This window comes from Salvelinus namaycush, chromosome 8, assembly GCF_016432855.1.
Source record: "Salvelinus namaycush isolate Seneca chromosome 8, SaNama_1.0, whole genome shotgun sequence".
Lineage (NCBI taxonomy): Eukaryota > Metazoa > Chordata > Actinopteri > Salmoniformes > Salmonidae > Salvelinus > Salvelinus namaycush.
The window spans coordinates 190,814-215,431 of record NC_052314.1 but is presented as its reverse complement, the minus strand read 5'-3'; the positions used below and the strand labels follow the sequence as shown (position 1 = coordinate 215,431).

The window sequence follows — 24,618 nt, the reverse complement described above, 5'->3', positions numbered from 1 at the left end:
ACAATGATTCTGCAAACCCCAAACAGACTGAATACAATGTATAGTATATGACGTTAAATTGAACTAATCACAGAAATCAGAGACCAACTCACACACACAGTATATACAAAGACAGACACATACACTCAATCAAAATACATTCCTTTTAATTTAAATGTACTACATGTATTTGACAGGGATTGTGCACATCAATCAACATTTTTGTAAATGTGCCAGATTTAGCCAGCGAGCTAGTTTTCAACTGTAGTCCCTGGGCAGGTAGATAAACATTAAAAAATACATTAAAAAACATTTAGTAAAACATTGTGTATAGATGGGGGCTGATTGTCCTTCAGCCACTCTCAAGTCATTGGTACCTAGTGTTTTGGACTGACTGACCCTCCTGCTAGATAGGGGTCCAGCTAGGTACCTAGTGTAGGACTAACTGACCCTCCTGCTAGATAGGGGTCCAGCTAGGTACCTAGTGGAGGACTAACTGACCCTCCTGCTAGATAGGGGTCCAGCTAGGTACCTAGTGTAGGACTGACTGACCCTCCTGCTAGAAGATCCACACTTCCAAGAGGCTGCAGAAGGAGAAACGCTGTGTGGTTGGTCCTTCAGTAAGTTTATTGTTATTATAGTGGTCATGTTTGATTGACATTTTCTGTACCCTGAATTAAAGCAACAGACAGCAAGAACATGTTGAACCATCCTGCCTGTCTATTCTGCCTGGTCTCCCCACACCCAGGGGTTGACTACAACTGTTGATCTGAAGCTGTGAACAAAGACAGGGGTCCAGCTCCACAAGAAGGTTGATCATCCTGGTACTTGACTCAGTTCCTTTTCTCAACACCATGGCGATGATGTCACGTGCCTTCTCTGCCCTCTCAGCTATCCCCTTTAGTGAGTCAATTTCCTCACTTCCTTCAGACAGAGTGAGTTGTAATCCCATAAAGAATCTAAGGAAGGTCTTTGGTCAAGATGTCAACGTGGTGGTGTGTATCTTTGACTAGCCTGACTAGCTGAGAATTTCATGCATATTTTATCTTATGTATCTTTTGTGAGCTAATATTTTTGTCACTACAATGACAGTTCTTTTTTTAATGTATTTATGGTGAATGTGCCTGACTATCAGCTTCCCCATCTGTAATCCAAATTACAGCTACTGATAGTGAGGATTTGTACAGTCCGCCACTTGATGAACACACAAATTGGTTTATAAAACAGCACATGAATAAATCATTGAAGGGTCTTTGTCCACAGACTAGGAGACAGGCCTCAGCATCTTCAGATTAGGTGAAGAAGTGTCCTTGTCCACAGACTAGGAGACAGGCCTCAGCGTCTTCAGATTAGTTGGAGAAGTGTCTTTGTCCACAGAATAGGAGACAGGCCTCAGCATCTTCAGATTAGGTGCTACAAGACAGAGGATGGAGGAGAAGGGAAGAGAGAGATCAGAAAGTATGGAGAAGAATGAGGAGTGAGATACACCTGAGATAAGGATGTGATGATGGTCCTATGATACACCTGAGATAATGATGTGATGATGTTCCCATGATACACCTGAGATAATGATGTGATGATGGTCCTGTGATACACCTGAGATAATGATGTGATGATGGTCCTATGATACACCTGAGATAATGATGTGATGATGTTCCCATGATACACCTGAGATAATGATGTGATGATGGTCCTGTGATACACCTGAGATAATGATGTGATGATGGTCCTATGATACACCTGAGATAATGATGTGATGATGGTCCTATGATACACCTGAGATAATGATGTGATGATGGTCCTATGATACACCTGAGATAAGGATGTGATGATGGTCCTGTGATACACCTGAGATAAGGATGTGATGATGGTCCTATGATACACCTGAGATAAGGATGTGATGATGGTCCTATGATACACCTGAGATAAGGATGTGATGATGGTCCTATGATACACCTGAGATAATGATGTGATGATGGTCCCATGATACACCTGAGATAATGATGTAATGATGGTCCTATGATACACCTGAGATAATGATGTGATGATGGTCCTATGATATACCTGAGATAAGGATGTGATGATGGTCCTATGATACACCTGAGATAATGATGTGATGATGGTCCTATGATAGAACTATAATAAGATACATTTATTACAGGCAGCAACACAAAAACATGCTTCCATTCTGAAAAATACTTTCTCTTTGATCTGGGTAGCTATGTTTTCATTTGACCTATATTTAATCATTCCACATATTCAAGGGAGGGAGAAAAGAAAAGGGTCTTACCTAGATTTACTCAAGTACTTAACAAGATGGCGTTCATGTTCACTGAGAGCTTTGAGACAAGCTCCCATCACTTCTGGTCCTTTAGGGAGGACTGCATTCAGTAGTTCTCTCATTCGCTCCTGTTCAGTTGTTTCAGCTGTTATTCTGGAGTACTCTTCATCACCAATCATGTCCTTTGACCGCAGAACATCTGCTATTGGCTTTGGGTTTTTGACTCCCTGAATGAGTTTAGCCCTGTGTTTCTTCAGAAACTCCTCAGCAGGAATCCCAGGGAGTGTTAATGCTGAAGGGAGGTGAATTAGATGAATATGTCTTTAGGGTGAACAGCAGCTGTTTCTACATCTAACAGTCTCTCCAGTTATAATTTCTCTGATAGTAATTTCTTGTATAGAGCTGACTCCAGGGTTGTAGTCAATTCATATTCAAGTCAGTCAATAAAAAATAAATAAAATTACTATTCTGTTCATTGTGAAGTCATTGAAAGTAGATGCCCTTTTCCGGTTATTGAATTGGAATTTCAGTTTACTTCCTGAATTGACTGACTTATTTGGAATTGACGCCTACCCTGGCTGACACGATTGTCTATTCTACATAACATACAGAGCCTTGCAAAAGTGTTCATACCCCTTGGATTTCTCTATTGTGTTACATGCTGGGATTAAAATAGATTTCATTGTAATGTTTTGTCAACAATCTTCTGAAAATACTCTGTAATGTCAAAGTGGACCTGTCCCCCATACATACAACATCTGTAAGGTCCCTCAGTCAAATATTGCATTTCAAGCACAGATTCAACTTTACACAAAGACCAGGGATCTTTTTGAAAGCCTCATAAAGAAGGGCAGTGGTTGGTAGATGGGTAACAATAATAAAATATGACATTTCATATCTCTTTAAGCATGGTCAAGTTAATAATTATTCTGTGGATTACTTATTAAACCACCCAGACACATCAAAGATACAGTCGTCCTTCTGAACTGAGCTGCAAGACAGGAATGAAACTGTCAGGGATGTTACCATCAGGACATTGGTGAAATTTAAAACAGTTACAGAGTTCAATGTCTGTGATGGGAGAAAATTGAGGATGGATCTACAACATTGTAGTGACTCCATAATAACGACTTAAACGAGAGAGTGAAAAGAAGAATACAAATATACAGAATAAAAATATTCTAAAACATGCAGCTTGTATGCAACAAGGCATTAAAGTAATACTGAAGAAAAAAACACGGCAAAGGAATGCACTTTTTGGCCTAAATGTAAAGCCTTTTGTTTGGTGCAAATCCAACACAACACATCACTGAGTAACTGCCTCCTTACTTTCAAGCATGGTGGTGGCTGCATCATGGTATGGGTATGCTTGTCATCAGCAAATACTGGAGAGTTTTTCAGGATGAAAATAAATGGAATGGAACTAAGAACAGACAAAATCCTAGAGGAAAACCTGCTTCAGTCTGCTTTACACCAGACACTGGGAGAGGAATTCACCTTTCAGCAGGACAATAACCTACAACACAAGGCCAAATCTACACTGGAGTTGCTCACCAAGAAGACATTGAATGTTCCTGAGTGGCCAAGTTACAGTTCTGACTTAAATCTGCTTGTAAATCTATGGCAAGACTTAAATGGTTGTCTAGTCATGATCTCCAACATCTTGACAGAGCTTGAAGAATTATGAAAATAACAGTGGGCTAATATTGTACAATCCAGGTGTGTAAAGCTCTTAGAGACTTACCCAAGAAGACTCCCAGCTGTAATGACTCTTAGAGACTTACCCAAGAAGACTCCCAGCTGTAAAGACTCTTAGAGACTTACCCAAGAAGACTCCCAGCTGTAAAGACTCTTAGAGACTTACCCAAGAAGACTCCCAGCTGTAAAGACTCTTAGAGACTTACCCAAGAAGACTACCAGCTGTAAAGCTCTTAGAGACTTACCCAAGAAGACTCCCAGCTGTAAAGACTCTTAGAGACTTACCCAAGAAGACTACCAGCTGTAAAGCTCTTAGAGACTTACCCAAGAAGACTACCAGCTGTAAAGCTTTTAGAGACTTACCCAAGAAGACTACCAGCTGTAAAGCTCTTAGAGACTTACCCAAGAAGACTACCAGCTGTAAAGACTCTTAGAGACTTACCCAAGAAGACTCCCAGCTGTAACGACTCTTAGAGACTTACTAAAGAAGACTACCAGCTGTAATCGCTGCCAAGGGGTTTCTAACATGTATTGACTCGGGGGGCTGAATACTTATGGAACGACTATTTTAGGTATTTACTTTCTATCATTCTAAATATAATATAATAATACAATAATATAATTTGACATTACAGAGTATTTTGTGTAGATTGTTGACAAGAAATGACAATGAAATCCCTTTTAATCCCACATTGTAAAACAATAACATGTGATGCAGATAGTTTTGAAAGGCTCTGTATTTCTGTCTGAATGGTCTGTATCATTACACTCCACTGAACACGACTCATGAAGACCTTCATCACCCCACTGAACACGACTCATGAAGACCTTCATCACTCCACTGAACACGACTCATGAAGACCTTCATCACCCCACTGAACACGACTCATGAAGACCTTCATCACCCCACTGAACACGACTCATGAAGACCTTCATCACCCCACTGAACATGACTCATGAAGACCTTCATCACCCCACTGAACACGACTCATGAAGACCTTCATCACCCCACTGAACGCGACTCATGAAGACCTTCATCACCCCACTGAATATGACTCATGAAGACCTTCATCACCCCACTGAACACGACTCATGAAGACCTTCATCACCCCACTGAACATGACTCATGAAGACCTTCATCACCCCACTGAACACGACTCATGAAGACCTTCATCACCCCACTGAACACGACTCATGAAGACCTTCATCTCCCCACTGAACATGACTCATGAAGACCTTCATCACCCCACTGAACATGACTCATGAATCCCTTCAACACCCCACTGAACATGACTCATGAAGACCTTCATCACCCCACTGAACATGACTCATGAAGACCTTCATCACCCCACTGAACACGACTCATGAAGACCTTCATCACCCCACTGAACGCGACTCATGAAGACCTTCATCACCCCACTGAATATGACTCATGAAGACCTTCATCACCCCACTGAACACGACTCATGAAGACCTTCATCACCCCACTGAACATGACTCATGAAGACCTTCATCACCCCACTGAACACGACTCATGAAGACCTTCATCACCCCACTGAACACGACTCATGAAGACCTTCATCTCCCCACTGAACATGACTCATGAAGACCTTCATCACCCCACTGAACATGACTCATGAATCCCTTCAACACCCCACTGAACATGACTCATGAAGACCTTCATCACCCCACTGAACATGACTCATGAAGACCTTCATCACCCCACTGAACATGACTCATGAAGACCTTCATCTCCCCACTGAACATGACTCATGAAAACCTTCATCACCCCACTGAACATGACTCATGAAAACTTTCATCACCCCACTGAACATGACTCATGAAAATCTTCATCACCCCACTGAACACGACTCATGAAGACCTTCATCACCCCACTGAACATGACTCATGAAGACCTTCATCACCCCACTGAACATGACTCATGAAGACCTTCATCACCCCACTGAACATGACTCATGAAGACCTTCATCACCCCACTGAACACGACTCATGAAGACCTTCATCAGTGTCCTTCATCACAACATGAAGAGATGTTAGCTCTGTAACCCGTTTTATAAACCTCAACAAACAAACTTACATATTGGATGAGAATCGTTGCTGTATACGTCTGAAAAACAAACAAGAGAAAATATCATAAAACATTTTAATAGCATCTGTTAGAAAAGGACATTTATGATTGACATACTGTTCATGTATAGTATTTCTTACCTTTTGATACCACTGATTTCCATACTGTCCTCTCATCATCCCCGATTAACTCCATCTCAATGTCAACCCCTGTGTTTCCCATAATCATCTGACAACAGCTTGGTGTGGTGTCTGCAGGTAACAGCTGAATCTTCTGTAGGAGGCCATATGGTGCAACGATTGAGACATCAGACAGAGAGAGAAATAGTGAAATAGAATGATATTACAGTTATTCATATACAATATGACAGATTCATGTCCTCAGCCTGATAAAACTGCACCTCTGGATTGATGGAAGTGGAGTGGGGATTCTTGAACGCAAACCAACTGTTCAGCTTTAAGGACCTGTTTGGACTTGGCAGGAGAAATTCTGAATATCCTTGGGACACCTGATTTTTCTCCCGTTCCTGAACAGCCTACAAAATGAGCAATGTAGTAGTCAGTCAGAACAATGTAGTCTCGTAATTCACACAACATGCAGCTCACTGAGCAATCCATTTTTGTCAACAACAACAAATGTGTACACTACTGTTTACTATCTCTATTTTACCAGGAGATTATGTTAAAGGTGTACCAGGTAAGTTGACTGAGAAGAGATTCTCTTTTACAGCAACGACCTGGGGAAGAGTTACAGGGGAGAGGAGAGGGGGAAAATGAGCCAATTGGAAGCTGGGGATGATTAGGTAGCCATGATGGTATGAAGGCCAGATTGGGAATTTAGCCAGGACACCAGGTTTAACATCCCTACTCTCACGATAAGTGCCATGGGATCTTCAGTGACAATGGAGAGGACACCCGTTTAACGTCCCATCTGAAAGACAGCACCCTACACAGGGAAATGTCCCCTTCACTGCCCTGGGACATTGGGTTCTCCTTAGACCAGAGGGAATAGTGCCATCTACTGGCTCTTCAAATGAATGAGACAGAAATAGATTTCTCACTGAGCTGCATGTTGTCTTTGTAATCTAGAGATTTTCAACAAACTATCAGCTTTCCTTTAGTAAGTTTCAACATAATGATAGTGCCTCACCTCTTTCTGACTGGAGTTTCTGAGGAGCAGGTACAGCCTTGAAATTACTGTTGACCTTTTTACTGCCAAATAGAGGACGACGTCACAGTGGACATCTCTGTTCCAAGACAGTAATCTCAGTATCAGAGAGATAGCTGAGAACTTGGGATGGAGAATCTTAGCATGGAATCTGGTGACCTCATGCACTTCCTCTAAAGACACTCCATGTTCCTCTACATGAAGAATCTTCATCTCATTCCTCAGGGAAGGGTTGGTCCCTGAACAACACAATAAAAAGTAGACAGAAAGACAAATATTGTATTATTCATCCAACTAAAACACAAAGAATATGCAGTACCAGATCACAGTAAACTCAAACTCCCAGAATAGTTCATTCATTATTTCAGGAAGTGAAACTCAGTTACATGGAAATGTCTTTCTGAATACTATTTCTATATGGTTTTACCTAAACAGACACAGTGTGGCAGATGAACTTCCTCCAGTTCACCTAACTCCATAGTGATGTCCAGCAATGGACCACCTTGTGTGTACTGCATGTATTTCAGAAGTTGACTGTAGGGTTCCCAGTTCCTGAAGTGATATTTCAGAATGACATCTCTCTCACACAGCCAGCGGAGGCCAGACACTGTGCACTCATAACTCCCTTTGGGTGTCCTGTGCCTGAGGGCAACAACAAGATATGGTAGAGAGGGTCAATGGTCAAATGGAGAGGTTGGATTAGAAGACTATTCCCAAAGGTAATGGGGAAATACACTAGCACGTGGAATGAAATGTTAAAAGTAGTTATTTTACCTGAACATTGTCACTCCCTGGACAGTGGAAGTCAAGGGTTCAATCTGAAGCCAGTGTGTGGAGTCCTGAACAAGGACAAGCATGTCAGTAACACATATGGGGCCTGTTTCCTGGACTCTAAAAGCATGCTCAATGGAAGTTTCAATAGAAAGTTCTTTAAAGTCCAGGACTAGACTTAATCTGTGTCAAGGAAACTGGCCCATTAACCAAAGTAACTAATCTAATGCTAATCTAACAGCTAAAATCCTGCATGCCTCCAAGCAGAACACAGGACTGTCTATATCCCAGTATGAATGGTTGGTCAGTACACACCTGGCTTTGAGACTGTGTTTATATTACTAAAGCAGAACACAGGACTGTCTATATCCCAGTATGAATGGTTGGTCAGTACACACCTGGCTTTGAGACTGTGCCTTACTCCTGCAGGTATGTAAAAGTAAGAATTGACATTATGACTTACCTCAACATGGTCACAGTTCTTACAGCTCTGAGGAATCCCTAAAGTCAAAAGTAGTTGTTATTTAAAATGGACAATCTCATGGAATAATGAATTAATAATTATTAATTATTAAATAGACTTGTAATAAAAATGAATATAAGTGAGCAACAGTATCAGAATGTACACTCATTAGCATACCATAATCTGACATTAGTGTTATATTAATTAATGTTTGTGGAAGCAGGAAACAACATCGTTCTGGTGTTTTGTAGATGTTGGGGTCTGATTTCTGGTAGATCCTAGGATGAGAGCTTAAAGGTAGAGTCAGCTAAATGATGATGTACGAGCAGCACCACAGATATTGTGATGAGCAAGATGCCTGACTTCTCTCTCTCACACAGTCACACACAGTATCTGCCCATGTGCAAGGGTTCTCTTCACTCTCTTACAGCGGAGAAGTTTAGCCTCGTGCTCCAACACTCTTAGTTGTTGTAGAAATTGACCCACTATGCTGTTTACTTTGTGCATCTACGTCATATCGCTGACTCACCCTTTATTAAGTTTGTTTTGACCAAATAGATCGTGATTGTGTTCCTTGCCTGGGAATCAACTATAATGAACGCTTTAAAACAATTTTGATTTAAAAACAATTAAATCAAATAACACTCACATTTCTCAGGTCCAGGCTTGTTCCAACACTCTCCACCATGGTCTATGGTGTCCTCAGGTCCAGGCTTGATACAACACTCTCCACCATGGTCTCTGGTGTCCTCAGGTCCAGACTTGATACAACTCTCTCCACCATGGTCTCTGGTGTCCTCAGGTCCAGGCTTGATCCAACTCTCTCCACTATGGTCTCTGGTGTCCTCAGGTCCAGGCTTGATCCAACACTCTCCACCATGGTCTCTGGTGTTCTCAGGTCCAGGCTTGATCCAACTCTCTCCACCATGGTCTCTGGTGTCCTCAGGTCCAGGCTTGATACAACTCTCTCCACCATGGTCTCTGGTGTCCTCAGGTCCAGGCTTGATCCAACACTCTCCACCATGGTCTCTGGTGTTGGTAAAACAGTGGGATAGACTGTGATTAAACTAAATACAACTTATTAAGGCTTGAAATAACATACATACAGTCTTCATAGGCAATACAAAGGGTGTTTAAAGGTTGACAGACTATGTAGGGTGCATTACCTAAATGTGACATAACCCACTATGTCACCTTCCATAAAGTCAATACTGATGGTGACATTAAACTAGGCACAGTCTAACTGTCTGTAGGTCCAACAGAACACATTAAAACACACCACTACTACTAATCTAACTGTCTGTAGGTCCAACAGAACACATTAAAACACACCACTACTACTACTAATCTAACTGTCTGTAGGTCCAACAGAACACATTAAAACACACCACTACTACTAATCTAATTGTAGGAATGATTGCAGAGGAAAACAAATGATAAAACATTGGTATAACTCACCTATGAATGTGTTGGACATCTATCTGACACAGGGTTAGTGTGGAGTAATCCCCAAACCTAACCCCAAACCCAGGATAGAGGGGTTCAGTGAATGTGGTGTGTTCTGTGTAAAGGTGTGTAAGTGTACCAGAGGAGGACACACCATAGAAGGACAAAGTACCAGCTGACCAGTCCAGATACACTCCAACTCTGTCAGAAACAGGATCAGAGATGGATCTGCTGACTCCAGCATGGATAAAGTCATAACCTCTATGAGAGCAGAATAAACACCAGGACTTCCTATTGTTTCCAATCCTACTGTCAAACCCCAATCCCTTCCTCTTCATTCCTTTGTACACCACACCAATGTCAGCCTTGCTGCCATGCCTCTCCACCTCCCAGTAATAACGACATCCAGATAAGCCTTCTCTGCATAGAACTTGGGAAAGACAATTAAATCTGTCTGGATGGTCTTCATAATGCTGCTTCTCTTCCACCCGTTTCAACTTCCTGTTCACCTTAGATAGTCTCAGGTTTGGGTGTGCTGTATTTGGGTCCAGGGTGAGATGACAGGCATCTGTAAACAAAATGAGAGTTTAACCTTTCAGTAATACCCATCCCGGATCCGGGAGCATCCTCATCAAAAAAGCTGACTAGCATAGCCTAGCCTAACGGGACAGGGATATCATATAATATAATTTTCATGAAATCACAAGTCCAATACAGCAAATGAAAGATAAACATCTTGTGAATCCAGCCATCATTTCCGATTTTTAAAATGTTTTACAGCGAAAAAACAATATGTATTTCTATTAGCTAACCACAATAGCCAAAGACTCAACCGCATATTTTCACCATGTTTCTACCGCATAGGTAGCTATCACAAAACCGACCAAATAGAGATATAATTAGTCACTAACCAAGAAACAATTTCATCAGATGACAGTCTTATAACATGTTATACAATAAATGTATGTTTTGTTCAAAAATATGCATGTTTGAGGTATAAATCATAGTTTTACATTGCAGCTACCATCAAAAATATCACCAAAGCAGCCAGAATAATTACAGAGAGCAACGTGAAATACCTAAATACTCATCATAAAACATTTATGAAAAATACATGGTGTACAGCAAATGAAAGATAAACATCTTGTGAATCCAGCCAATATTTCCGATTTTTTAAGTGTTTTACAGCGAAAACACAATATAGCATTATATTAGCTTACCACAATAGCCAAACACACAACCGCATTTATTCACCGCATAGCTAGCATTCGTAAAAACCAGCAAAAGATATAAAATGAATCACTAACCTTGAACAACTTCATCAGATGACAGTCTTATAAAATCAGGTTATACAATACACTTATGTTTTGTTCGAAAATGTGCATATTTAGAGCTGCAAACCGTGGTTATACATTGTGAAAATGTAGCAACATTTCCCCAGAATGTCAGGAGCTATTTTGGACACTCACCTAATCTGACCAAAGAACTCATCATAAACTTTACATAAAAATACTTGTTGTATGGCAAATGAAAGATACACTGGTTCTTAACATTTTGTCAGTAGGGGGGCGCTATTTTCACGCTATTTTCCCAAATTAAACTGCCTCGTACTCTATTCTTGCTCGTACAATATGCATATTATTATTACTATTGGATAGAAAACACTCAAGTTTCTAAAACCGTTTGAATTATATCTGTGAGTAAAACAGAACTCATTTTGCAGCAAACTTCCTGACAGGAAGTGGAAAATCTGAAATCGAGGCTCTGTTCCAGGGCCTTCCTATTAATTAGCCTGAAATCTATGGATATACATGTACTTCATATGCCTTCCACTAGATGTCAACAGGCAGTGAGAGGTGGAATGGGGTGTCTAGCTTGATCTGAGGCCGAACAAGAGCTTTTGGAATGACGTGTCTAGAAATTTCATTGTCTTCGAAGGCGCAAGAAGGAACGCCAGATTGCCTTCTGAAAAGCTTTCGGTATACACGTTAGATATCTCCGGCTCTGATTTTATTTGATAGATGTGATAAAAACATCATAATGTAGTTTTTTTCAACCGAGTTATATCAGTTTATTGAACGTTTATTGCGATTTTTGGAATTTTCTTTTCGTCATGTGAAGTTGGGCACGTTTGCGCCACATGGCTAGCTATGGTTGCTAATTCGACAGGAGAAGAGGACATTCTACAACCAAACAACAATTATTCTGGACAAAGGACTCCTTGTACAAGATTCTGATGGAAGCTCAGCAAAAGTAGGAACCATTTATGATGTTATTTCGTATTTCTGTGGAAAATGTTTAGTTCTATTTTCCGCCCTCATTGCAGGCGCTGTCTCGCTATAACGTAAGCTGTATGTCGTACTAAAGTTATTTTTAAAAATCTAACACAGCGGTTGCATTAAGAACTAGTGTATCTTTCATTTGCTGTACAACATGTATTTTTTTGTAAAGTTTATGATGAGTTATTTGATTAGATTAGGTGACTGTCCAAAATATCTCCGGACAATTTTGTGCATTTTGACTACGTATTCACATTGTAAAACCACGATTTGGACCACTAAATATGCACATTTTCGAACAAAACATATATGTATTGTGTAACATGATGTTATAGGACTGTCATCTGATGAAGTTTGTTTGGTTAGTGAATAATTTTATATCTTTTGCTGTTTTTTTGCGATCGCTACCTTTGCGGTGTCGTGTCTTTGCTATCATTAAATTGAAGACTTATAGTTTTTATCAAAGATTCCTGTAATTAGGGATTACACGATCAACTGAGTAATAGCGTAACTAATTAACTTTTACTTGGTACTCATCCCGGATCCGGGAGCACCCTCATCAGTAAAAAAGCTGACTAGCATAGCCTAGCATAGCGCCACAAGTAAATACTAGCATCTAAATATCATGAAATCACAAGTGCAAGACACCAGATGAAAGATACACATCTTGTGAATCCAGCCATCATTTCTGATTTTTAAAATGTTTTACAGGGAAGACACAATATGTATTTCTATTAGCTAACCACGATAGCAAAAGACCCAACTTTTTTTTCTCCACCATTTTTTTACTGCATAGGTAGCTATCACAAATTCGACCAAATAAAGATATATATAGCCACTAACCAAGAAACAACTTCATCAGATGACAGTCTGATAACATATTTATTGTATAGCATATGTTTTGTTCGAAAAATGTGCATATTTCAGGTATAAATCATAGTTTACCATTGCAGCCACCATCACAACTCTCACCAAAGCAACTAGAATAACTACAGAGACCAACGTGAATTACCTAAATACTCATCATAAAACATTTATGAAAAATACACAGCGTACAGCAAATGAAAGACAAAGATCTTGTGAATCCAGCCAATATTGTAACGGATTTCCTCCTCCTCTTCGTCTGAAGAGGAGGAGTAGGGATTGGACCAAAGCGCAGCATTGTGATATGACATAATATTTATTTAAACAAACCGAAAACACGAAGAACACTAGAGAATTACAAAAACAATAAACGACGTAGACAGACCTAGACTTGAGAACTTACGAAAACACGAAGAACGCACGAACAGGTACAAACTACATCAAACGAACGAAAACACGAAACAGTCCCGTGTGGTGCATACAAACACAGACACAGGAGACAACCACCCACAACCAACAATGTGAAACCACCTACCTTAATATGGCTCTCAATCAGAGGAAACGTAAACCACCTGCCTCTAATTGAGAACCATATCAGGTCACCCAAAACCAACATAGAAACACATAACATTGGCTGCCCACCCAAACTCACGTCCTGACCGACTAACACATAAAAATAACAGAAAACAGGTCAGGAACGTGACATAACCCCCCCCCTCAAGGTGCGTACTCCGAACGCACCACCAAAAGTCTAGGGGAGGGTCTGGGTGGGCATCTGACCACGGTGGTGGCTCAGGCTCTGGGCGAGGTCCCCACCCCACCATAGTCAATCCCAGCTTACGTCTCCCCCTCCGAATGACCACCCTCCCATTACACCCACTTAATTTAAAGGGTAACATCGAAATAAGGAGCAGCACCGGGACAAGGGGCAGCACCGGGATAAGGTAGCTCAGGACAGAGAGGTAGGTCAGGATAGAGAGGTAGCTCAGGATAGAGAGATAGCTCAGGATAGAGGGGCAGCTCCGGACTGAAGGGCAGCTCCGGACAGAGAGACAGCTCTGGACTGAGGGGCAGTTCTGGATTAATGGCAGCTCCGGGCTGAGGGGCTGCTCATGGCTGGCTGACGGCTCTGGACGCTCATGGCTGGCTGACGGCTCTGGACGCTCATGGCTGGCTGACGGCTCAGGACGCTCATGGCTGGCTGACGGCTCAGGACGCTCATGGCTGGCTGACGGCTCAGGACGCTCATGGCTGGCTGACGGCTCTGGACGCTCATGGCTGGCTGACGGCTCTGGACGCTCATGGATCACTGGCGACTCTGGCTGCTCATGGCTCACTGGCGGCTCTGGCAGATCCTGGCTCACTGGCGGCTCTGGCAGATCCTGTCTGATTGGCGGCTCTGGCAGATCCTGTCTGGTTGGCGGCTCTGGCAGATCCTGTCTGGTTGGCGGCTCTGGCAGATCCTGTCTGGTTGGCGGCTCTGGCAGATCCTGTCTGGTTGGCGGCTCTGGCAGATCCTGTCTGATTGGCGGCTCTGGCAGATCCTGACTGACGAATGGCTCTAGCGGCTCCTGACTGACGAACGGCTCTGACGGCTCGAGACAGACGGGCGGCTCTAATGGCTCGGGACAGATGGATGGCTCAGACGGCACTGGGCAGACGGATGGCTCAGATGGCACTGGGCAGACGGATGGCTCAGATGGCGCTGGGGAGACGGATGGCTCAGATGGCGCTGGGGAGACGGATGGCTCAGATGGCACTGGGCAGACGGATGACTCAGATGGCACTGGGCAGACGGATGACTCAGATGGCACTGGGCAGACGGATGACTCAGATGGCACTGGGCAGACGGATGACTCAGATGGCGCTGGGGAGACGGATGGCTCAGATGGCACTGGGCAGACGGATGGCTCTGGCCGGATGAGGCGCACTGTAGGCCTGGTGCGTGGTGCCGGAACTGGAGGCACCGGGCTAAGGACACGCACCTTCAGGCTAGTGCGGGGAGCAACAACAGGGCACACTGGACTCTCAAGGCGTACTATAGGCCTGGTGCGTGGTACCGGCACTGGTGGTACCGGGCTGAGGGCACGCACATCAGGGCGAGTACGGGGAGAAGGAACAGTGCGTACAGGGCTCTGGAGACGCACAGGAGGCTTGATGCGTGGTGCCGGAACTGGAGGCACTGGGCTGAAGACACGCACCACAGGGCTAGTGCGTGGAGGAGAAACAGGGCTCTGGAGACGCACTGGAAGCCTGGTGCGTGGTGTAGGCACTGGTGGTACTGGCCTGGAGCGGGGAGGTGGCGCCGGAAATACCGGACCGTACAGGCGTACTGGCTCCCTTGAGCATTGAGCCTGCCCAACCTTACCTGGCTGAATGCTCCCCGTCGCCCGACCAGTGCGGGGAGGTGGAATAACCCGCACCGGGCTATGTAGGCGAACCGGGGACACCATGTGTAAGGCTGGTGCCATGTAAGCCGGCCCGAGGAGACGCACTGGTGGCCAGATATGTAGGGCCGGCTTCATGACATCCGGCTCAATACTCAATCTAGCCCTGCCAGTGCGGGGAGGTGGAATAACCCGCACCGGGCTATGCACACGTACAGGAGACACCGTGCGCTCTACTGCGTAACACGGTGTCTGCCCGTACTCTCGCTCTCCACGGTAAGTACAGGGAGTAGGCGCAGGTTTCCTACCTGACTTCGCCACTCTCCCTTTAAGCCCCCCCCCAAGAAATTTTTGGGGTTTACTCACAGGCTTCCTACCGCGTCGTCGTGCTGCCTCCATTCGCCGGTATCCCTCCTCGCACTGCGCCAGAGAATCCCAGGCGGGCTCCGGCACTCGCCCTGGGTCGATCGACCACCTGTCGATCTCCTCCCACGTAGTGTAGCCCGGGACCTTTGCCTGCTTCCGCGCTAGCTCCTCATATCGCCGCCTCTCTGCTTTCGCTGCCTCCAACTCAGCTTTGGGGCGGCGATATTCTCCTGGTTGAGCCCAGGGTCCTTCTCCGTCCAATATTTGCTCCCAAGTCCACGAGTCCTGGTTTCGCTGTTGAGCTCTCCCCCGCCGCTTGGTCCTAGGTTGGTGGGTGATTCTGTAACGGATTTCCTCCTCCTCTTCGTCTGAAGAGGAGGAGTAGGGATTGGACCAAAGCGCAGCATTGTGATATGACATAATATTTATTTAAACAAACCGAAAACACGAAGAACACTAGAGAATTACAAAAACAATAAACGACGTAGACAGACCTAGACTTGAGAACTTACGAAAACACGAAGAACGCACGAACAGGTACAAACTACATCAAACGAACGAAAACACGAAACAGTCCCGTGTGGTGCATACAAACACAGACACAGGAGACAACCACCCACAACCAACAATGTGAAACCACCTACCTTAATATGGCTCTCAATCAGAGGAAACGTAAACCACCTGCCTCTAATTGAGAACCATATCAGGTCACCCAAAACCAACATAGAAACACATAACATAGACTGCCCACCCAAACTCACGTCCTGACCGACTAACACATAAAAAATAACAGAAAACAGGTCAGGAACGTGACAAATATTTCAGATTTTTTAAGTGTTTTACAGCGAAAACACAATATAGCATTATATTAGCTTACTACAATAGCGAACCACACAACAGCATTGATTCAAGCCAACAATAGCGATAACGAATAAACCAGCAAAATATATTAATTTTTTCACTAACCTTCTCAAACTTCTTCAGATGACAGTCCTATAACATCATATTACACAATACATATAGAGTTTGTTCGAAAATGTGCATATTTAGCGGCACAAATCGTGGTTATACAATGAGAAGAGTAGCCAAGCTGCCAACAATATGTCAGAAGAAATCTTGGGAGAGGCACCTAATCTAATCAGTAACTAATCATAAACTTGACTAAAAAATACAGGTTGGACAGCAAATGAAAGATACATTAGTTCTTAATGCAACCGCTGTGTTAGATTTTTTTAAATTAACGTTACTAGACATACAGCGTGCGTTACAGCGAGACCGTGCCGAAATTAATGGCGGAATAGGAGTTTTACATTTTTCAACAGAACAACGAATTAACATCATAAATAGTTCTTACTTTTTGATGAGCTTCCATCAGAATCTTGGGCAAGTTGTCCTTTGTCCAAAAGAATCGTTGCTCGGTTGTAGATTGTCGCCTTCAACTTTGGAATTAGCTGTAAACATTAGCCATGTGGCGAAGACGTGCCCAACTCACTATTGCGCAGCACAAAGAAAATTTCGAAAATCGCAATATACTCACATAAACTGAAATAACTCGGTTTAAAATAACTACGTTATGATGTTTCTAACACCTATATCGAATAAAATCAGAGCCGGATATATCTAAGGGCTATAACGGGAGCATTCTAGAACGCCATCCTGAGGTCTGCTTTGCGTCATGGCGAACGAAGGAAAGAGGGGACCTCACGTTCCGAGCCTATTTATAAGGCCTCAGATCTGCCTAGCAACTCCATTCCAATTCTCACTATTTGCTGACATCCAGTGGAAGGCGTATGCAGTGCATCTCAACCAATAGAAGACAGGCAAATTAATAAACCGACCTCAGAACAGCCTGCATGATTTCAGACTTCTCACTTCCTCACAGGAAAATTGCTCCAACTCGAGTTCTGTTTAACTCACAGATATAATTCAAACGGTTTTAGAAACTAGAGAGTGTTTTCTATCCAATAGTAATAATAATATGCATATTGTACGAGCAAGAATTGAGTACGAGGCAGTTTAATTTGGGAACGAAATTTTTACAAAGTGTAAACAGCACCCCCTATTGAGAAAAGGTTAATTTGGGCACGATTTTTTCCAAAGTGAAAATAGCGCCCCCCTATTGACAAGAAGTTTTTAATGAAACCACATCTTCATATAAAATGTTGTTTTGTAGTTACAGATAAAAGAGAGCCGCACACTCTAGGAGCTCAGATGCAAAAATATTTAATTAAATTAAAAACGTTGGTAAACGTTGGTAAACGTTGGTAAATTAAAAATATTTTTAAATTAAAAATTAAATATTTTTGCATCTGAGCTCCTAGAGTGTGCGGCTCTCTTTTATTTTCAAGTTTTCTACTCCGCTAGCCAGCACCTCGCCTAAATAGGTGTGCGTTTCTTTCTCTTCTAGATTGTTTTGTAGTTACAGAACAAGTATTGATTAGTTACTATGTTACTATAGTTCTGAATATGCAGTTAATTAGGATTGATGAGACTTACATTTCCTCAGCCCTGATTTCAGCCAGCACTCTCTACCATGATCCACACTGTAGGAGAAACAGGTTATTGACTGACAAAGACCTAATAAAACATCCTACCTACTGCATACAGAACGGAGTACAATACATTACTAGAGACATACAGGTATTCTATCCTACCTACTGCATACAGAACAGAGTACAATTCATTACTGGAGACATACAGGTATTCTATCCTACCTACTGCATACAGAACAGAGTACAATTCATTACTAGAGACATACAGGTATTCTATCCTACCTACTGCATACAGAACAGAGTACAATTCATTACTAGAGACATACAGGTATTCTATCATACCTACTGCATACATAACAGAGTACAATTCATTACTAGAGACATACAGGTATTCTATCCTACCTACTGCATACAGAACGGAGAACAATTCCAACAGGATATCAGAGATGCAGAAGAAGAGTATTCATGTGGTGATGATGTATGCTGTGTTGGAGTGCTCATCCTGCTGAGTAAACTTCCCCTTAATTCTACCATCATGTCCTCATGTTACTGACCCTACTACACTACATATGACACAACCGCTGCTCACACTATTAGGACATCTATTCTGACTTACTTCAGCTTCATCAGTTTATATGTGGGATCCACCAGAGCAGCTGAAAGCAGTCCCCCTGCAGAGTCTCCTGGGTGATTGTAGCTCAGGTCCAGCTCTTTCAGGTGGGAGGGGTTTGACCTCAGAGCTGAAGACAGAGCAGCACAGCCCTCCTCTGTGACCAGACAGCCAGACAGCCTACAGAGAGACACACAACAGCTGTCTAGGTTGATGTACTGGTGTCAATCATCTTGTAGGACACCCATCCATTTGTCCATGACACAAATATTGTGATGAAACATCAGATTTATAGAGTATTTGTTTTACTAAGCTCAGTACCGACCTGACTGAAACAGCTGTACTTACCCCAGTGTGTGTAGTTTACAGTCTGGATCCTCCAGTCCAGCAGACAGCAGTGTAACTCCTGAGTCCTGCAGGTCATTGTCTCTCAGCTCCAGTTGTTTCAGTTGTGAGTTGGGTGAACTCAGGACTGAGGCCAGATCTGAACAGCCACCCTCTGTCAGACCACACTGACCTAGACTAGAGGGCAGAAGAGCACATGATTAACACATGTTTAAAACATCCACGTAATAACTCATACCGAAGATTATTAACTCACACTAGTGTCTGTATGTTGCAGAGTGGACTGGTTAGTCCAACACAGAGCAACTCCACTCCTCTGTCTCCCAGGTCATTGTAGCTGAGGTCCAGTTCTCTCAGGGGGGAGTTTGGTGTCTGCAGAGCTGAGGCCAGAGTCTCACAGGATTCATATGTGAGTTCACAGCCAGCTAGTCTGGAGAGAGGAGATATGTCGATACACTGTTAAATATGCAAAGCTTTAATAATAATAAGATGCATTAAGACAATAACAAAAGGACATGATTAGACTATGTTAAAAACATACTAACTCACTCAAGATATTTTACCTTAGTTTCATATATTTATCACATCTATGTATGTTTCTGCATATTTACCAAGATGTTCAAATAATGTTAAAAACATAATAACACATAATTACTACAAATATATAAACACTATAAAGACAGTGGATCCTGAAGATAGCCATCCAGTCTAGAGAGAGGAGATAATCTGTTAGATATACAAACCCTTCATTATAATGATACTGTAAACATCAACTCAATAACAGAACTTACAGTGCTCTCTTGCTCTCTTGCAGGTTTTCACTACCGGCAGCAACCTCTGATAACCTTCCTCTGATGTGGTGTATGTCTTCAGGTCAAACTCCTCCAGCACCTCCTCTGACATCAGTAACAGGTAGGCCAGGGCTGAACATTGGTCAGGTTTTAGTTTTATTTCTGAAAGAGTTCCTGAATGCAGGGAGGTCTGCATGTCTTCAACTAGAGAGTTGGCACCAAGTTCATTCAGACAGTGGAACAAGTTGATGATCCTTTCTGGTGAGGATTCCTCCACGATCTTATCTGAAAGGTACTCAACTGTTCTCTCAACTGTTTCCTCATTGGTCTGTGTTGTACTTCCTGTCTGTGTCAGAAGGCCTCGTAACAGATTCTGATTGGACTCCAGTGAGAGACCCAGAAGGAAGCGGAGGAACAGGTCCAGGTGTCCATTCTCACTCTTCAAGGCCTGGTCCACTGCTCTCCTGTGTAAGTCAGACAACTGGATTGACTCCTCTTCATCATCCTTCTCGTCTTCATCATGATTGTAATCATCATCACCATAATCACAGTAATCATCATCATCATAACTAGTGACTGCTTTTATGATTGACTCCTTCTCTTCATCATAACTAGTGACTGCTTTTATGATTGACTCCTCTTCATCATCACTAGTGACTGCTTTTATGATTAACTCCTTCTCTTCATCATAACTAGTGACTGCTTTTATGATTGACTCCTCTTCATCATCACTAGTGACTGCTTTTATGATTGACTCCTCTTCATCATCACAAGTGACTGCTTTTATGATTGACTCCTCTTCATCATAACTAGTGACTGCTTTTATGATTGACTCCTCTTCATCATCACTAGTGACTGCTTTTATGATTGACTCCTCTTCATCATCACTAGTGACTGCTTTTATGATTGACTCCTTATCTTCATCATCATCATCACTAGTGACTGCTTTGGGGGAGAAAACATTTTCCTTCTTGTCCAGACATGATTCTAAAGCATGCACTGCTGCTAGAAACTCCTGAATGCTCAGATGCACAAAGCTGTAGACCTTCTCTTGGTACAGCCCAGATTCTTCTTTAAAGATCTCTGTACACAATGCTGAGTACTCTGATGCCTCTGTGACATCAAGGCCACACTCTCTCAGGTCCTCCTCATAGAAGATCAGGTTGCCCTTCTGCAGCTGTTGGAAAGCCAGCTTTGCCAGTTTCAGGATAATCTCTTTGTCTGACTGAGACAGTTCCTTTGGGTTTGTCTCTGTGGCTTTGTTGTACTTCCTGTTCTTCACGATGATTTGGATGAGTATGAATTGTGAGTACATCTGGGTCAGAGTTTTGGGGACTTCATCCTTCCATGCCTCTTTCAGTATCATCTCAAGGACAGTGGCTGATATCCAACAGAAGACTGGCATGTGGCACATGATGTGGAGGCTCCTTGATGTCTTCATGTGTTTGATGATATCATTGGCCAGAATCTGATCTGTGATTTTCTTCCTGAAATACTCCTCCTTCTGTGGATCATTGAACCCTCGTACCTCTGTCACCTGGTCAACACACTCAGGAGGGATCTGATTGGCTGCTGCAGGCCTTGAGGTTACCCAGAGGAGAGCAGAGGGAAGCAAATTCCTCTTGATGAGGTTTGTCAGCAGCACGTCCACTGAGGTTGGCTTCGTGACATCACAGCACTTCTCATTGTTTTTGAAGTCTAGAGGAAGTCGACACTCATCCAGACCATCAAAAATGAAAACAGTTTTGGTTTCACCATCTTCAATGCTGTCAATCTCTTTCAGCTCTGAGAAGTAGTGGGAAAGAAGTTGCATCAGACTGTATTGGTCCTTTTTCAGGTTCAGATCACGGAAAGGAAGAGGAAACATGAAATGAACGTCCTGATTTGCTTTTCCCTCTGCCCAGTCAAGGATGACCTTCTGCACAGAGACTGTTTTTCCAATACCAGCGATTCCTTTTGTCAGCACAGTTCTGATAGGTTTGTCTTGTCCAGGTAAAGGCTTGAAGATGTCGTTGCATTTGATTGATGTCTCTTGTGTGGTTTGTTTCTTGGATGCCATCTCTATCTGTCTAACCTCATGTTCATTATTGAGCCCTCCACTTCCACCCTCTGTGATGTAGAGCTCTGTGTAGATGTCATTGAACAGATTTTGGTTTCCATGGTGTCCAATTCCTTCAGATATGTGTTGATACTTGTGTATCAGTTTAGCCTTAATGTCTTGTTGGACTGTCAGCAGAGTTTGACCTGTAGGAAAACAATGAGAGTTGGGACTCATAAGTTTGTGTGGTGTGTTTTATAAGGGCCTTTGTACCGTTCTTTGTAATATTGAATGAAACACAGTCTTACTTCTTCTGTCCAGAAGGTTGTTTGTGATCTTTAATGCATCCTCACTGTCCAAACTCTCCACTTCCTTATTGTCATCTGGTAATGGTTCCTGGCTGAAAGCAAGTGGCTGATCACTCTTCATTGATAGCAGGCTGGTTGTAGGTGACTCTGCTCTGGGCTTCTGGACACTGAACAAAACAGGGAGACAGATCACCTCATCAATATCACATCAATACCTCATCTACTTCATTTTAACAACTGTATAGTGGAACTTCTAGAAGTCCTGATGTTTCTTTTAAAGCTACAGTCTGCAATTGGTAAATCCATTTGGGGCTTTTAAATGAATGATGTAGACCTACATTTTATGTAATGTGGGAACACTTCTCACTTAGTTTCACATCTTTAAGAGAACTGTATATTTTACATTTAATCTCTTACCTCTTAGAACTGGTGTCTTGAGTCATTTTGGAGGCAGTGGTCCCCTCCTCTCTCTCCCCAGAGAGACTCATTTTAGAGGCAGTGGTCCCCTCCTCTTTCTCCCCAGAGAGACTCATTTTAGAGGCAGTGGTCCCCTCCTCTCTCTCCCCAGAGAGACTCATTTTAGAGGCAGTGGTCCCCTCCTATCTTTCCCCAGAGAGACTCATTTTAGATGTAAGTCACAGCTCACTCAGCTACAATATGAAATAAGGGGAACAGTCAATATTTCTGAACATTGTTGAAGAACCATTAACAATGACAACAGTTTTACTGTCTGTGGACAAAGACTTCATATTGTATTTAAACATTCACAGTCCAATATGATATTAAACATACACAGTCCAATATGTTATTCATTTGATTTGACTTGGATCACCATTAGCTGACTCCATAACAACAGCTAGTCTACCTGGTTGGATCCCGTGACTCCATAACAACAGCTAGTCTACCTGGTTGGATCCCCTGACTCCATAACAATAGCTAGTCTACCTGGTTGGATCCCCTGACTCCATAACAACAGCTAGTCTACCTGGTTGGATCCCCCGACTCCATAACAACAGCTAGTCTACCTGGTTGGATCCCCTGACTCCATAACAACAGCTAGTCTACCTGGTTGGATCCCGTGACTCCATAACAACAGCTAGTCTACCTGGTTGGATCCCCTGACTCCATAACAATAGCTAGTCTACCTGGTTGGATCCCCTGACTCCATAACAACAGCTAGTCTACCTGGTTGGATCCCCCGACTCCATAACAACAGCTAGTCTACCTGGTTGGATCCCCTGACTCCATAACAACAGCTAGTCTACCTGGTTGGATCCCCTGACTCCATAACAACAGCTAGTCTACCTGGATGGATCCCCTGACTCCATAACAACAGCTAGTCTACCGTTGGATCCCCTGACTCCATAACAACAGCTAGTCTACCTGGTTGGATCCCCTGACTCCATAAAAAACAGCTAGTCTACCTGGTTGAATCCCCTGACTCCATAACAACAGCTAGTCTACCTGGTTGGATCCCCTCACTCCATAACAACAGCTAGTCTACCTGGTTGGATCCCCTGACTCCATAACAACAGCTAGTCTACCTGGTTGGATCCCCTGACTCCATAACAACAGCTTGTCTACCTGGTTGGATCCCCTCACTCCATAACAACAGCTAGTCTACTTGGATGGATCCCCTGACTCCATAGCAACAGCTAGTCTACCTGGTTGGATCTCCTGACTCCATAACAACAGCTAGTCTACCTGGTTGGATCCCCTGACTCCATAACAACAGCTAGTCTACCTGGTTGGATCCCCTGACTCCATAACAACAGCTAGTCTACCTGGTTGGATCCCCTGACTCCATAACAACAGCTAGTCTCCCTGGTTGGATCCCCTGACTCCATAACAACAGCTAGTCTACCTGGTTGGATCCCCTCACTCCATATCAACAGCTAGTCTACCTGGTTGTATCCCCTGACTCAATAACAACAGCTAGTCTACCTGGTTGGATCCCCTGACTCCATAACAACAGCTAGTCTACCTGGTTGGATCCCCTGACTCCATAACAACAGCTAGTCCACCTGGTTGGATCCCCTCACTCCATAACAACAGCTAGTCTACATGGGCTCCACACACAACTAAAATACATTATAGACATCTACTTTACATTGAAAGACGGTAGTAGACATTATAATGTGCAATCAATCGCCTATAACAACAACTCTATACCTCATAGCCTATAACATCGCATAATAATTAGGCTAATCAATATAAATCAACATAAAAGCCTAAAATGATTAT

The 24,618-nt window shown here is 43.0% G+C and overlaps 1 protein-coding gene across 1 annotated transcript; it reads right to left on the bottom strand.

Annotated features, from left to right (window-relative positions):
• Positions 1 to 179: 179 nt before the first annotated feature.
• On the bottom strand, positions 180 to 22,817 carry LOC120051620 (NACHT, LRR and PYD domains-containing protein 3-like). Its single transcript, XM_038998518.1, is given in 20 exon segments — positions 180 to 1,392; positions 2,270 to 2,552; positions 6,057 to 6,086; positions 6,188 to 6,320; positions 6,448 to 6,582; positions 7,197 to 7,453; positions 7,642 to 7,856; positions 7,989 to 8,053; positions 8,449 to 8,486; positions 9,461 to 9,477; positions 9,907 to 10,462; positions 18,287 to 18,333; positions 18,899 to 19,072; positions 19,241 to 19,414; positions 19,494 to 19,662; positions 20,029 to 21,490; positions 21,492 to 21,536; positions 21,620 to 22,272; positions 22,375 to 22,541; positions 22,792 to 22,817. Coding segments are annotated over 20 exon segments (4,653 nt in total). The 3' UTR covers positions 180 to 1,385.
• Between the last annotated feature and the right edge of the window lie 1,801 nt (positions 22,818 to 24,618).